The sequence below is a fragment of the Bos javanicus genome, chromosome 18, assembly GCF_032452875.1.
Source record: "Bos javanicus breed banteng chromosome 18, ARS-OSU_banteng_1.0, whole genome shotgun sequence".
In the NCBI taxonomy this organism is placed as follows: Eukaryota; Metazoa; Chordata; class Mammalia; order Artiodactyla; family Bovidae; genus Bos; species Bos javanicus.
The window spans coordinates 7,977,008-7,993,479 of NC_083885.1; the positions used below are offsets into that span (position 1 = coordinate 7,977,008).

General features: G+C 40.4%; 1 protein-coding gene and 1 long non-coding RNA gene across 5 annotated transcripts in view; one reads left to right on the forward strand and one right to left on the reverse strand.

Annotated features, from left to right (window-relative positions):
* Positions 1 to 16,472, forward strand: part of LOC133230003 (uncharacterized) — a 41,096-nt gene that overhangs the window by 3,390 nt on the left and 21,234 nt on the right. The window contains exons 2-4 of one of the 3 annotated variants that reach the window (XR_009730701.1): positions 5,913 to 6,168; positions 8,493 to 8,681; positions 12,684 to 12,985. This is a non-coding gene — a long non-coding RNA (uncharacterized LOC133230003). Of the gene's footprint in view, positions 1 to 5,912; positions 8,682 to 12,683; positions 12,986 to 16,472 lie in introns of all 3 variants that reach the window. The other 2 variants (XR_009730700.1, XR_009730702.1) reach the window with 2 other exon arrangements.
* On the reverse strand, positions 1,221 to 13,430 carry GCSH (glycine cleavage system protein H). 2 transcript variants are annotated; one of them, XM_061386836.1, is made up of 5 exons: positions 13,056 to 13,402; positions 9,581 to 9,660; positions 8,257 to 8,320; positions 2,607 to 2,738; positions 1,221 to 1,858 (listed from the first exon to the last, which is right to left on the reverse strand). In XM_061386836.1, the coding sequence occupies exons 1-5, from the start codon at positions 13,201 to 13,203 to the stop codon at positions 1,761 to 1,763; spliced, it is 522 nt and encodes a 173-aa protein (XP_061242820.1). In that variant the 5' UTR covers positions 13,204 to 13,402; the 3' UTR covers positions 1,221 to 1,760. The 2 variants fall into 2 exon arrangements, with proteins under 2 accessions (XP_061242820.1, XP_061242821.1); XM_061386837.1 differs by lacking the exons at positions 1,221 to 1,858; positions 2,607 to 2,738 and adding an exon at positions 7,488 to 7,621 and having other exon boundaries at positions 13,056 to 13,430.

A 16,472-nucleotide genomic window follows, 5' to 3' on the forward strand; every position in this document is an offset into this window, starting at 1 on the left:
CATCAGTCCTTCCAATGAATATAATCAGGACTGATTTCCTCTAGGATAGACTGGTTGGATCTCCTTGCAATCCAAGGGACTCTCAAGAGCCTTCTCCAACACCACAGTTCTTCAGCACTCAGCTTTCTTTATGGTCCAAGTCTCATATCCATACATGACTACTGGAAAAACCATAGCTTTGACTAGATTCCCATTTAAATATATATATTTGGCTACGTCACACATGTTGTGCAGTCTTAGTTCCCCAACCAGGGATTGAACCTGGGCCCCAGCAATTAAAGTGCCTAACTTTCATTGCATAGTGAAAGAGTCCTAACCACTGGATCTCCAGGGAATTCCCTTGTATTTTTATAGTAACATACATTTGTAAAGGAACTGATAGTGAATCAGGAAATGTGAAAACCCTAACCATAACTTCCAGCTTTTATCCTTTCCATCACCTCATCTGTGAAATGGTTGTAGTTATGGATATGCCCTACCGAGCTCTGGCTATTGTAAAGACCAAAGAAGGTAATACAAAAGAGCACCTTTAAAACAAAATTTAATTATTTAGACTAAGATGAGCAATTATTACTTATCCATTTCTAGTTCCAAAGGAAATAGATTATTAACAGACAGCTCAGCAGTGATAGGGCTAATGGCTCAGTCCTGGAAAGAATGCATCCATTTTGCAGAGGAACAGGAAAGGCTTGTATGTTACTTATCTATCTACATACTCTATGTTCTCGTGTTTGCTCTTTATTTATCAGAAGACAGTAATCCCTAAATACTTGCTTTCTCCTCCAGTATTGGGAAAATGATAGAAGAGTTTGTTCTTAGTGTATGCTATGTTGGCCACAAGTTTCACTGTGTCCACTTCTATTCCCATTACTTATGTGGCTTAGCTTTCTTAAGGTTGTCATGTGCTAGGCTGGTCACAATTTCACCTTTTCTTGTTTTTACTCCACTCTTCTAATTTAGCATGACAGAAAAACAAGGTCAGTGATTTCTTTTTCAATACATTAAAGATAATCAAAAAATAGTACTTGATGTTATCAGGCAACTAGATCTTTGCTTAAGAAAAGCCAGGTTTGTGACTAAAAGGAAACATCTTCTTGGAACTTTCTCATTGGCAGGACTTAAATTTCCTTTAAAAAAAAAAAAAGACTTCCCATAAGTTAAAATTAGCATCTTTATAAATACTAGGAAACATACTATGAAATATTAACAGCAGAACAAAATACATGATTAAGAAGTTGAATATTTTATTATTAAATTGTTTATTCTCCTGCAAGGCTGTTGCTTCACTGTATAAAAATAGCACCAGCAAACACAGTGTATTGCAAAATTAAGATAGTAATATTCTTCACTGGACACTATACAACTAACAAACTTTTCTCCACTGGCAGTTATTTCTAGTGGAAAGATAATTTTGACCCAAATCCAAGGATAGCTGTAAGCAAGTTACAAGTCATATAAGGTTTAAGATAACCATGTTATCCTTGAATTACATAATTTTTGTAATTAGTTTTACCAGAGATAATTTCAGGAATTCTGAATATTATAACTGGAGCCTAGCCTAAAAATCACAGGATGCTGTGGAAAAAGATGCAGTGTTTATCTGAAGTCATTAGAAAGTTAAGGGGTATTTTCTTCAGGAAACATTGTTACAAGTAGTTTCTTTTGCTAAAAGTTGCTTTCTAAATATCTATCTACCACTAATTTAAGACAACTATGCTAGATTAAGTTGTTTCAAAGTAGTTTATTTAGGGGTTCCAGTTTCACTCCTCAATAGATTTTATGTATTTCTCATATGCTTCTTCACTCATTAGTTCATCTAGTTCTGAAGGGTTACTGAATGTCATCTTGATCAGCCAACCTGCAACCAAAAAAATGTATCATATTCCAAATCACCTTTTAAAAGAGAAAGTCACATAAATTTTAACCTTAAGAATTAATATTTCTTACATATAATAATGATAAAGAACCAGAAGAAATTGTACCATCATGGATTAAGAAATCTTAGGTTGTAGTTAATAAGCATTAACAACTTTACACAGGGATCCAAATATACAGGTATATAAAATAAAGAACACCAACACTGGAACTACTGAAATTAATGGCATTAGAAAGCATTAGAAGAGAGAAGCAGGCGATAGGAAATAGAAAACTACAACTTAATGCTAATTTTGCATTTTATTGGCTGTTTGACCTTACCAAAGAAATCCTTTGAGAATTTCATCTATGAAAGGGAAAAAACTACTACTAGTTTACCTTACTACATTATTATGAAGATGAAAATATGAGAAAACTGAATGCAATAATTACTAACCACCTTTACCACAAAATGTGATTAATGCTTTATGACTGAAGAGGTAAGTACTTTGAAGTTTATAATGAGTCTACAACTACAATACTAAGAACCCTATAAAATTAGGCAATGCTTTTATTGACAGAGATCTAAAATATAACCTAACCTGTATTTTTTCTTTTTAAAGCAGAATGTCTTTATTATAATACCAAGAAGTACAAAAAGAAATCACAATCAGTTAAAGATTGCTTTATAGTCTAGATTAAATGTTAACTGCAGCAAACAATCCTTAAAAAAATTTTCACCAACAACTTACCGTCTTCGTAACAAGACTTGTTGACAAGTCCTGGATTTTCTGCTAGAGCTTTATTAATTTCAGTTACTTCTCCTGATAGAGGAGAATAGAGTTCACTAGCAGCTTTCACACTTTCCAAAGCACCAAACTCCTCTAAATTGAGAAAATTAAAGAAAATATGAAATGTCAAGTTAGTGATCCCAAAATACAAAATAGAGAAAAGTGATCACCTCTATAGTCATGATAAAAAGATCTAAATATCTTTAAATAAAACCATAGGTTTTGTCATGCAAGATCTTCATTTATACAATTTGTAGCCTGACAACACTGCCCCATCCAAACAGCACACTGTAACTAGAACAAGTAAAAAACCATAGTCTTATTTGCTCAAGGGGTCAGAGGATTGAGTATGGGCCTGCCAAAGTGGAAAAGTAGTCAGTATAAAGATCTCAAAATGTTCCACAGACCCACATATTGGAATTAGCAGAGAATCTCAAAACATGTTATAAAATCACAGTGAATCAATGTTTGGGGGAATACCTGCAAAAAACTAATAATTTTAAAAATGGACATTCTAGAACTGGAAGGCCTATCTAAAATAAAATATTCACTAGATGGCACTAAGAGTTGACTGGATACAGAAGAAAGGATCAATGAACATGAAGAAAGACCATCGAAAATTGATCTGAACTGAATGTGAATGTAACATACCAGTTTGTGGGGGTAGAGCTAAAGTAGTGCTTAGAAGGAAATAATATCTTTTGTTCAGTCACCCTGTCATGTCCGACTCTGCAACCCCATGGACTGCAGTGCACCAGGCCTCCCTGTCCCTCACCATCTCCTGAAGTTTGCCTGAGTTCATGTCCATTGCATTCATGATGCCATCCTCTGACACCCTATTCTTCTGCCCTCAATCTTTCCCAGCATCAGGGTCTTTTCTAATGAGTCAGCTCTTCGCATCAGATGATCAAAATACTGAAGCTTCAGCTTCACCATCAGTTCTTCCAATCAATATTCAGGGTTGATGATTTCCCTCAAGATTGACTGGTTTGATCTTCTTGCTGTCCAAGGGACTTTCAGGAGTCTTCTCCAGCACCGTAGTTTGAAGGCAATTCTTTGGCGTTCTGCCTTCTTTACAGTCATCTCTGATGACCTTACATGACCACTGGGAAGGCCATAGCCTTGACTATACAGACCTTTGTTGGCAGAATACTGACTCTGCTTTTCAACACACTGTCTAGGTTTGTCATAGCTTTCCTGCCAAGAAGCAATCGTCTTCTGATTTCATGGCTGCAGTCACCATCTGCAGTGATTTTTAGAGCCCAAGAAGAAGAGATCTGTCACTACTTTCACCTTTTCCCCTTCTATCTGCCATGAAGTAATGGGACCAGATGCCATGATCTTAGTTTTCAGTGTTGAGTTTCAAGCCAGCTTTTTCACTTTCCTCCTTCACTGTCACTAAGAAGCTCTTTAATTCCTCTTTGCTTTCTGCCATTTAGAGTGGTATCATCTGCATATCTGAGGTTGATGTTTCTCCCATCTATCTTTTTTTTTTTTTTGACTGAACTGGGTGTTAGGTGCAGTACGCAGGATCTTTAGTTGCAGCATGCAGGCTCTTAGTTGTAGCATATGGGATCTACTTTACTTGACCAGGGATCAGACCCAGGCCCCCTGCATTAGGGAGCAGAGTCTTAGCCACTAGACCACCAGGAAAGTCCCTTTCCCACCTATCTTGATGCCAGCTTGTAACTCGTCTAGCCCAGCATTTCTCATGATGTGCTCAGTGTATAGGTTAGTTAGACAGAGTGACAGTAGACAGCCCTGTCCTACTCCTTTCTCAATCTTGAACCAATCAGTTGATCCATATAGGGTTCTAACTGTTGCTTCTTGACCTGCATACAGGTTTCTGAGGAGACAGGTAAGATGGTATGGTATTCTCATCTCTTTAAGAGCTCTTCACAGTTTGTTATGATCCACACACTCAAAGGCTTTAGTGTAGTCAATGAAACAGAGGTAATATCTTTAGGTTTTATTTAAAAATAACATCTTAAAATAAATGACCTGGCTTCTAAAGATACTAGAAAATGAACAAAAGAAGGCAGTTTAGAGAGAAGAGGCAACATTCGAAAGAAGAGATGACACTTTTGATTCTTAAAAAAAAAAAAAATGATTTTTAGGGACTTCCCTGGTGGTCCAATGGTTAAGAACCTGCCTGCAGGGGTCATGGGTTCAGTCCCTGATCCAGAAAGACTCCCACATGCTGTGGAGCAACTAAGCCTGTGTGCTGCAACTACTGAGCTCATGAGCCACAACTACTGAAGCCCACACACCTAGAGCCCATGCTTCGCAACAAGAGAAGCCCTGGAATGGCAAGCCTGTGTACTCCAGCTAGAGGACAGCCCCTGCTACCCACAACTAGACAAAAGTCCTTACAACAACAAATAACCAGCACAACCAACAAAAAAAAAGCATCAAACTAGATTTTAGCTGCCACTCATTGCAAGGGAGATGGCATTTTACAGTACAGATAAAAAGTCAATTTAAGAAAAACTGTGGAAACCAACAAACCCACAAATTTCCAGAAGCGAGAAAACATTAAGTTGGAGGAAGAAAATAAAGCCATGAAAAAATAAATGAAATGGAAAACAGAAAATTTAGCATAGTAGAAATGAATTCTACACAGTAGAAATTCTTTCAAGAGATTGATAAAATTGATGAGCTATCAAGACTGATGCACATTCTTTCAGAAAAACAGATGGGAATATTTCTAAACTTATTTTATGTGGCAGATAGAACAGATTCCAAAATTTGACAAAGCCATTTTAAGAAAAGACCAGTATCTCTCATGAACATAATGTAAAAAACAGCAAATCAACAGTACATTTTTTAAAAAACATTCTTTTTTATTTTTAATATTTTTATAATATAAATTTATTTTAATTGGAGGTTAATTACTTTACAGTATTGTATTGGTTTTGCCATACATCAACATGAATCCACCATAAAAAAACAATTCTTACACAATGACTACCAGGAATCCAAGGTTGGTTAAACAGTCAAAATGAATGTTTAACATTGAAAAATGAATCATCATTCATCACATAAACAAGAAAAACCCTTCAAACATGTCAACAGATGGAGAAAATTCAACAAACATTCAACATCCACAAATGATAATCTCGGCAAACTAGATATAGAAGGGAACTGCTTCATCTGATAGTGGGCATCTTTGAAAACTCCCACAGCTAAATATACCTAATAATGAAATGTTCAATCTCTGTGAACCTTGGTATGGACCTGAGTTGCCCATACCATGCCCTTTCTCAGCTCATAGTGCCCTTGGTGGGGATTTCGTGGTAACTGCTGCTGCTGCTGCTGCTAAGTCACTTCAGTCGTGTCCGACTCTGTGCGACCCCATAGACGACAGCCCACCAGGCTCCCCCGTCCCTGGGATTCTACAGGCAAGAACACTGGAGTGGGTTGCCATTTCCTTCTCCAATGCGTGAAAGTGAAGTCGTGTCTGACTCCTAGCGACCCCATGGACTGCAGCCTACCAGGCTCCTCTGTCCATGGGATTTTCCAGGTAAGAGTACTGCAGTGGGTTGCCATTGCCTTCTCCTAGACCAAAACAAATACCTAACATTTCAATTTATTAAGAGGTCAGGTCCAAGCTACTTAGAAGGTTTTTATATCCTAACAACTGAGTAGCAATTAAAAAAAAAATACAGCAATTGAACAAAAATAGAATTTTCATTCTTAATTACAATTTACAGATATAAGTGTGTCTGCTGCATATTGTATAAGTTCTCCATCAGGGAATCAGGTCATATCAACCAATGCCCAACCTCATGTTCCACACCAACTGTGGAGTACTTGCTTCAAAGATACATTACCCAAAGTAATAGAGTAAGATTCAATATTGCAATTGTTAACTTCACTGATTCTTAGTTTGTGCTGTGTCCAACAGATGTTAAAAATTAAAAATATCCCACAGCACCTCATGTTACTGGGGTATATAATCTGGGAACTATGAAGACAGACAAAGATATCTTAGAGAAAACACAATGTTTTATACATAAATATGATAAAATATTCATAAAATACATATCTGAAAAAGGTTTTGTATCTAGAATTTATAAAAGATGCCTAAAATCAATGGTAAAAAAGATAGACTAGAGACTTCACAAAGATGTGAGTGGCAAAAAGCACATGGAAAGGTGAGTAATCTGTCACTAGGGAAATGCACGTTAAAACCACAATGAGATATGTTGTACATGGAACTCTGATACTGTTGGTGAGAATACAAATGGTATAACAACTTCAGCAAACACAATGGGACACCGCTGGCATAAAAAGCAAATTACTGAGCACTTAATATGAATGTATCTCAAACTCATGATGGTAGACAAAAGAGACTAGGCATAATATTGTCCGATTCCTTTTAAATGAAGTTAAAGAACAGGCAGAAGTAATCTATGGTGATAGAAATCAGAGAAGAGATTATCGTTTATCAAAACTGTTTGGATTATACAGTTAAGAGTATATAGTTAATGCCTAGATCTAGTTAAGATCTAGATCTAGGCATTTTCACCATATATAAATTTCATATCAATTTAAAAAAACACCTTTGGCAGAAAGTTTAAAGCATTCATTAGTTTAAGGAGGTTACTCAACATATTTTTATTTATGGAAATTTTTAAATTAAGCATAAAAAAGAAAACAACTGGTGTACAGATAAAAAAAAAAGTTTAAACAAGATAAATGATAGGGAAAGTTTAAGCAGAAAAAGATATGGCCAATATTGTCAAAGATATTAGAAAACAGATACTTAAATTCTCTAGCAGTATCTTATACATGTAAAGGAGCCCATGAATAACATGTGGTTTTACTGCTTGACATTTATCAAGTACTAATCTCCATGGTAAAGAATCTACCTGCCAATGCAGGAGACATGAGTTCCATGCCTGGGTCAGGAAGAGGAGGAATGGCAACCCACTCCAAGATTCTTGCCTGGAAGATCCCACGGACAGAGGAGCCTGGCGGGCCACAGTCCAAAGGGTTGCAAAAGAGTTGGACACAACTTAGTGACTAAACAACAACAAATCTTATGCTGGATATTATGCTAATTCCATTTAATCTTTATAACTACTATATGAGGCAGTTATTATTATCCTAACTCACAGATGAGGTCTACATTAAGTAATTTCTGCCAAATCACACAGCTGATATGTTGAGGGGCCTGGATTTAAAACCAGATTCTGACTCATGAACTCATGTTCTGATATTCGTTACTGCCTCCAAAGAAAAACAGATTTTATTTTTTAAACTTAAGAGACCTCCGCTGCTGCTGCTGCTAAGTCGCTTTAGTTATGTCCGACTCTGTGCGACCCCACAGATGGCAGCCCACCAGGCTCCCCCGTCCCTGGGATTCTCCAGGCAAGAACACTGGAGCCTCAGCTATATCCCTAATGCATTAATGTGTGGCAGGGATGGTGCTAAGAGCCATTTCTCTCTACTTCCTACCTTCCATTATAAAATATGAAGATGTTCACTATTCTTTACTATCATCATTCCTTACAGCTAGGGATGGCAATAAGATGCAGACAAGTCATTATTCAAGATAAAACTCATGGCATGAGTCATGACATACCAAGAAGAGAAAAACACTCACCTTGTTTGTTCAACTTTGTCCCAACTTCAGGCAGACTACAGTAAACAACATCTCCCAAAGCTTCCTTTAAAAAGCAAAAACAAAAAAATCTCTAAGAAATCAAATTAAACCTAGTAATTAGGAACAAGCCAAGCATTTAATCCCTTTAATTCAAATAGTACATACTTTACACTTGAGGGGTCAAATTCTGTTTTTTCTTATAACCCTTTAAAAATGCAAAATTATTCTCACCTCAGGACTTGCAAGAAAACATGCCATCAGCTGGCCCACAGGTGGCAGTGACCCTTGTCACCAACCACATGCCCTGAAAAGATGACTAGCTCCTTTAAGAACAAACACACTTTGTGCTTTTCCACTTCTGCAATTTTACTGAGGACATTTCTCCTACTGATTTGCTGACTAATCAATAGTGATCTCTCCATCAGGTGAGTGGGTTACAACCCCTTGTACGACTCAGGTCATCCACCACATATTGTTTTGCATGTCGTTTTCCATGTTAAGTGATTTCCCCTCATAAACTTGAGGGGAGGAGGACAATATTTATACAGTATTTCACAGAGCATTCTGTACTGGGCCTCAGTAGGTACACAGATATGCCCACAAAGATACGGCTGTCATTGATTCTCAGTACATGAGATCCCAGCATTTCTGAGGAATACCATATCCTCCCATCAGTTAATATCCCCTGCCCCCTCCTCTCCCCACCCAAGTCGCTCAGTCGTGTCCAACTCTTTGCAACCCCATGGACTGTAGCCTAACAGGCTCCTCCGTCCATAGGATTTTCCAGGCAAGAATACTGGATTGAACCCAGGTCTCCCATGTTGTAGGCAGATGCTTTACCATCTGAGCCACCAGGGAAGTCCTGGTGTAGTTTTCTAATATTGTAGTTTTCTTTTACACAATATCAAACTGGAGGCTCAGTGACAATAGTGGAATTAGTTGAGATAAACTCTAAATAAAAAGTTTATCTTTGTGTAATCTGTGCCATTCTAGGTGTTCCCTCTTCAAGTCCCCAGGTCATGTGTATATCACTATTATCCACAAAACACTAACACTCCAGCCCTTTGCTTGCTCTGCTGCTTTCCTTAACTGACCCAATATGAAACAAACATTTCTCTTGAATTTATTAACTGTTAACCTTTTACTCTCTTAAAACACTATACACTTTCCTATGTTTTTCTTTTTCCACCTATGACAGATGTTCTTCTAAGGGCTTTTAAAGGGCCCAAGATACTAAGGGGCAGAATAAACAATTTTAAAAGATAAAGACAATCCAATTTAGGCAAGAGCAGACTGTTTTAAATATTTCAAGACAATCTAGTACCTGTGCAAAATTGCTGATTCCCACTGTTCCGACACCATTTTCTGTTGTTACCCATTCGTGTTTTTCTGTGAATTTCCGCACTAAAATAAAGACCAATATTTCAGAAAAGCAGTGGCATCACTTCTTTAAAAGCATTTCTCTTCATATCAATGCTATCAAAAGGCAAGGTCTTCCCAGTATTTGTTTGACTTATTGACACTGTCATTCAATAGTATACTGCCCAGGACAAAACAGATCATAAGACACATCTCAACAGTGATATTATTTAGGCAAAGATGGCTTGATGTGAATACCTTTGGATCTTTTGGCAATTTGATTATTTGTACTCAACATTACTCAGTCTAAATCATACACACAAATACTGGAGCACATTTCAAATGTATACCTATCCATTACTGGTCTGTCTTACAGAAAGAAGTCTGTCCCTCTGAAGAGTGATGAAATTTTGGGAGCATAAAAATGCTCATAAATGATTTAACCTAAAAAATAATGTGCCTCTTTAGGTAGAGCTGTGTCAGGAATAAAACTGACCTTGAACAATTATAACTTGACTAAGTTCTTGATTCTACTTTAACTGAATTCAAGTTGGCCCTTGAATAAAGTGGCTACCATCATTATGAGAAGCAAATTATACCATCAGAACTCAGTTGTCACCTCAGAGCTAAGACATTAACCGGTAGAAAGGCAAGCTCTGCTCAACATTTACTGGATAGGTTAGCCCTTGGCTTTATAACCTGCTTCTTTTCAAATACAAGGATGGCCAAACTACTCAAGGATTCCTGGAACAAAGACCTACCAAAACTTGAGTGATGTGAAAAAAATTACTTAGATAGTACTTGCTTAAAAGAATAAAATTTTTTATAAAGCATATCTTCTTAAATATATGCCACATTCTGAAGTGAAGCAGTTTTCCAAAAGTACCGAAATTAATATGAAAATGGCTCATTAATTTCAATACTGTTTTAAAACAAGTATTGCTAGTTTACTCTTACCCCTAACCCAAAAGATAACTGTACTTAAAACATTAAACTGTCTTGATTACACAGCTCTGATAGATACCAGAATGTAAATAAAAAATATTAATTTCCACCCCCATCATTAAATAACTTGAATGTCATACTCCTCAGTGGAAGAGGTGGCAAAATCTCACAGTCAGTTGCTCCGCTCCACTTCAAATTACTGAATGCTTCAGGTCAATCTGATGTTTCCCTAAGGTTAAGATTTGTTTGTACTTAGTGTTCTGACTGCAACCCACTCTCCCCACTGCCTTTTCTTGACTTTCAGATCTCAGCTTAGAAACTCTTCCTGCCAGCAGCCTTATCTAGCCCTCCAAGCCTGGGTTCCTGGGCTGTCCAGTCTGCTCCCCCAGCTCTCTGCACCTCTCCCCCCAACATGGCGCTTAACATGCTACAGATACAGCCCTTCTGTCACCTTCCCCCAGGGAGTAGACCAAGCACAAAGCAAGCAAGAGCAGGGTTTATTGCATTTGTAGCCCCAGTTCTAAACACTGTCCTTGGCATATAGTAAGCAATCAAAAGTTGGAGGGAAGTAATTTTTTAAAGTGTAAGAAGATTCTGAGCAAAACATCTAGTATATAGTTATCTGGCTAAAGCACTCAATTCTCCCTAACATTCTGTGACAACTCTAGAACTGGCAGTTTAAACTAATACACTTTTTTATAGAAAGGACTGGACAACCATAAATATGACTTGACTGTCCTGACCTTGGTCTTGCCATCTTGCCTAATTGTAAAGATAATCTTGAGGAACAAGAGTACTCAACATTCAGTTTTAGCAACTGAGCAACCACAGTTTAGAGGAAAAGGCAGCAACACTGCTAAGCTAAATGCACCCAGGTCCTGTTGGCCTCAAAGGCCATTAAGTCTTTATACCAGGCCACGCAATTTAGGCTAAAAACAATGATTGGTACAATTCTCCTTTAACCCCTGGCCCAATGGGAGGAAAGGTGAACAGGAGATTAGGTAAATAGTTATTTTGAGTCTTGAAAACAATGGGTTTCAGCCCCCAGAAAATAAAGTGTTTTGAGTAATTTGAGAACTTTGCATTTTCCCCCTTTCAAAGTCACTGAATCAAATATACTAATATTTGATCAATTTTCTGCTGATTCTATACACTAACATTTAATAAGTAACATTATCAAGTACTTACTATGCATCAGGCTATATGTACAGCAGTTACATTCTTTCATTTCATCCAACAAGTGTGTAAAGTAGGGATTATTATTTCCATTTTTCCAGCGAGGGAAACAAGTGACCACCAAAGATAGAGGAAGCCAAAATTTGGAACTCAAGTCTCTAGAACTGAAAACTCAGGTGTTCAACCAGATCATGGCTATTGATATCTTGGGCAATATTTAACTAGTTAACAGGACAATGCAAAAAAGTAATACTGAACTAACCAAAAAAATAACAGGCTTGAAAGTCAGTTATCTGAGAAATGCTTTTCCCTTATATTCAAATTAGTAATGTATTGATGTATGTAAAATAGTAATGTACTGATATGTACCACCAACAGATCTGAGAGATTACGGTGGGGGGGGGGGGGAGATAAGTAAGCTTCGTTATGTTTGACTTTGAACTAAATTTATCAACTTTTCTAGTCCCAAACAGGTTTCTAAAACAACGAACTTAATGAGATAACAGCCACCAGACCTGCGCTCCGTGCATTAAGAAGCCGGAGTTCGCGAGGAGGTGCACTTAGTGCCTCACGTTTTGGTGCATGAAGTCCAACAGTTTTTCCTCTGCGTTCACTTGTGCTAAAGTAGCACAGATGGCCAAGATATTCACGGGCAAGTCTCCCAGTTACTTCAAGCCCGTGTATGTAAGGCCTCGTTTCAGCCACATTCACAACTATACTTTATATACGACGATACAGACTTTAGCAGAACGTCCTCAGTGGAACCCAGGAGACTTTATCGCACTGCCTTAGGAAATAGTTGTCTGCAAAATTATGCTAGCTTTAGCTGGTAAAACTAGATCCAGTGCTTTAAGTTTCAATAAATGCTCTTGCTTTACTTTTACTTCAGAACTTACAGTGACGATATGCATAGCAAAGTAAAACCTATTACTTGTCCTCACTCTTAGGGTGCACGATGCTCACAAATGCGAGGAACCTAAGGTCACGAAGGAGCTCAGCGACCTTGCCCGGGTCTGCAGCAGCGAACGGCCGACACTCCTGCCAGAACCACCCTGGACACGGCGGCCGCGCGTGTCTTTAGTCTCCCCGCCCCCTCGCCCCGGCTCCCAACCCGCATGACAAAGGCTGCGGGGCCGTCCCAGCAGCTCAGGGAGGTAGCAACGGCGCCGCAACACGGGGTCCCAGCAACAAAAAGCGCGCACAGAGGTCGCCTCGCTGGACCCGGGCGGCCCGCGGCCGAGGACCCGAGGTAAGGATCGAGGCCCAGCCCCTTTCCCCCGAGGCAGCCCGGCTCGGCCCACGTGCCCTCCAACACTTACCCGACAGCAGAGCAGGGCCGGTGCGCAGCTCCCGGACTGCACCCGCTCGCAGTCCCCAGGGCCGCGGCAAGCAGGGCGCGCTGGGTGCCGAGATGGCGCGCAGGCCGCCGACCGCGGCCCGCACGCTCCGCACCGCGCGCAGCGCCATGTTCGCACGGGTGCAGAGGGTCTCCGCGCGGCACCTAGAGCACCCCGGCCGGCGGGGGCGGGGCGGGACGGGGCGGCTCCGGGCCGGAGCGAGCCGGAGCGAGCTGGCTGGACGGGGGCGTGGGGGCGAAGCCCCGAGAGGGGCGGGGCCTGACAGGGCCGCAGGCGGGAGGGGCGTGGACGCTCGGAAGACCCTGAGGCCCGGAAGGGGCGGTGGCGAGGGGCGGGGACTGGCTCGTGGAGTAGGCGGGCCAGGCCGAGCTGGGCGGGGCGTCCCGGGAGGGGTGGGACCACGCCTTCAGGCGGTGCTTCTGGGCGAGTGAAAGCTGTAGGTCAGTTTATGTGACTTCCAAGACCCACCCAGGCTGTGAGAAGGGCTCCAGGCAGGAGTGGTGCTCTTGGGTCCTCGGGAAAGAGGATCAAGGTCACCCAGAGCAGTATTCATAGCAGATCCAAAGAATCATTCCAGCCAAAGTTGGTTGTTGGGCACTGGCCAAAGGTGCGCTAACACAAATGCAGTTTCTCTTTGACTTTTTGAAATATTGAAAACTTTATTACTTTGCATATTCCCCAAATCCTACAGTCTCCAAAGAGGGGAGAAACCGAATCATGAAGCTTATAGAGGGGCAAGGACTTGTTGAAGGGTCAGGAGTGGCTTCTGGTGGAGTCTATACTGCAGGAGCTACTGCAGTAGCAGTCAAAAGGCAGAGAGTTGAGACCCAGCATGATCAGCTCCTTACTTAAGCAGTCCTGTGACTGAAACTTTAGGAGAAAAGCAGAAGACATGTCTCACCCAATCCAAGGAGACAGAAAATTAGGTTTGAGAAAAGACCTCGCCTTTAACACAGATTTTGTGGAGTAGGCAAGAATCAGCAAAGAAACACTGGAGTGAGAAACACCTCAATCTCCACACTGTCAGTATTACAGGGCATACCTTGAAGTATATGCGTGTGTGAGTATATGTGCGAATATGTGTGTGTTTGGGAGACCCAAATGTTGTGCTAACATTCTTCCTCACTTACAAAACTGGGGAAGTCAACACATCTGTGCAGTGGTTTGCAAGCTCCTCTGAGTTTGTCATGCTCCTCTGAGTTGTCCTTTCCTCTGAGTACACTGAGCCTTCGTTATGTGCCTGGGAGGATGCACTATCTTTGTAATTCTCACCAAAGCCCTACTGGTAGGTATTATACTCATTTCATAGATGAAGAGCTGGAGGCTTGGAAAGGTTAACTAACTTTCCCAGGAGTGGAATGAGGGAGACATTCTATGGCTTAAGCATACTAGGTGTCAGTAGCATCACTTGCTCATCAGTCCAATTTGCAGTCAACTGCTCTTAAGCTCAGTTCTGTTTGGGATGCTGACTGATTCACAGTGCTGTATTCTAAACTCCAGATCTTGGTTAGTTTCCATAATATCAGTGTTCTATTTTTACTGTTTTGTTGCAAGTCACTTCAGCATAATGCAAGCCATGCCCTAAAATATTTATTCCCAGCTTCAATAACTCATTTGATACAAAGAACAGGGTCACTTATCAATCTGTGGGCTATGTCATGGGCCCTTATGCCAAAGCAGTAGGAAGTGTGTCTTTTTTTTTAATGTAACAAGCATTGGGGATTAAAATTTTTTTTCCATCTGATTATCTTTGTAGCATCCATGGCTTGAGATGTGAAAGGTCATCTCATTACACAATTGGTACAGGCACCTGAAAATTCAGGTGGTGATTTCTTTCAGGTGTCTCAAAGGGGTCTGCTCATCTCTTTGTGCAGATATATTTATTTCTCTCACAGAAATACAATGAAAGAAGTTTACAATTTGATATTTACAGTCAATAGAGAAGTGGAGAATAGTTGGAAAAAGAAACGAAGAATTTATAACTAATCCAGATCTTAGAACTTTTCCTGTTTAAAACAGACAGTATGTGTTTGGGTTGATTTCTGTGCCATATTTTCAGAAGACATGTGTACACTTTGCTATGAGTTATTTGATGCATGTCTGCAAATATAGCTCATGACAAAATACATAAGGGATGATGGGTTTTGCGGTGGATAGAAGATAAACCCCCCAAGGTTTTATGTGCATTGTCATGTTATGTGTCTCTCTGTAAAGGATCCTGGCTTTTCATTGTCAGTAGAAGAGTGGGATCCTGGTTCAACCATCATAAAAGGAAATTTAAGCTCTCATCCAGATAGAAAGCTGGCAGTAGTTCAGCTTCCTTGTTACAGTAGCTATTTAAAGACCTCACCAAGTATACATGTTCCTTTCATCTTTCTGCTCTGCCATCTTCAGATTGTACCCCATGGTCTCAAGGTAGCTGTCAGAGTTCCAGCAGTCTTACACCGAACAGTGTCCAGCAGCCCTTGAACTCATCTCTTTTTATTACCAAACTGACCTTTCCCAGAAGTGTCTCAGAGACCTCTTTTCAAAATTTTCATTGGCCAGACTGGATCATGTGGCCACCCTAAATGGATGGCTCATTGTCAAAGGCTATTATCAAGACAGATTGAGATATACTTTGAGGCGGCTGCAGCCTCACCTTGCTGTGTGTCACGTGGGGTAAGGGTAGTGGCTACTTGAATAAATCAGGATTCTGACAGCAAGGAGGAAAGCATGGAATGGATCTGGGGCAGTAACCTAGAGTATCTGCTCCAATGGGTGTGTGAGGAGAGACAAGACAGGGTGAATTGGAGAGGATTCATCAGGTGCTTCCACTGTGCAGCAGAGGGGAAATGTACACTTGTCCTCACAGTTACCTGGAAGACTTTTATTATCTAGATCTGTGGTTTTCAGAATTTAAAGCATGTTTATCATATCTGACTGCACATTGGAATCACCTAGGGGGCATAAAAAATATTGATGCCTGTGACCCAGAGATGCTGATAGATAAATTGGGGTGAAGTCTGGGGTTTCTAGCATATAGGCAACATTGACAGAGAAGGCAATGGCACCCCACTCCAGTACTCTTGCCTAGAAAATCCTATGGACGGAAGAGCCTGGTGGGCTGCAGTCCATGGGCTCACTAAGAGTTGGATACGACTGAGCAACTTCACTTTCACTTTTCACTTTCATGCGTTGGAGAAGGAAATGGCAACCCACTCCAGTGTTCTTGCCTGGAGAATCCCAGGGATGGGGGAGCCAGGTGGGCTGCCGTCCATGGGGTCTCACAGAGTCGGACGTGACTGAAGAGACTTAGCAGCAGCAGCAAGCAAGATTGAGAAACACTAGTATAGATCAGCACTTCGCAAAATACTGCCTAAAGAACACTAGCCCTGA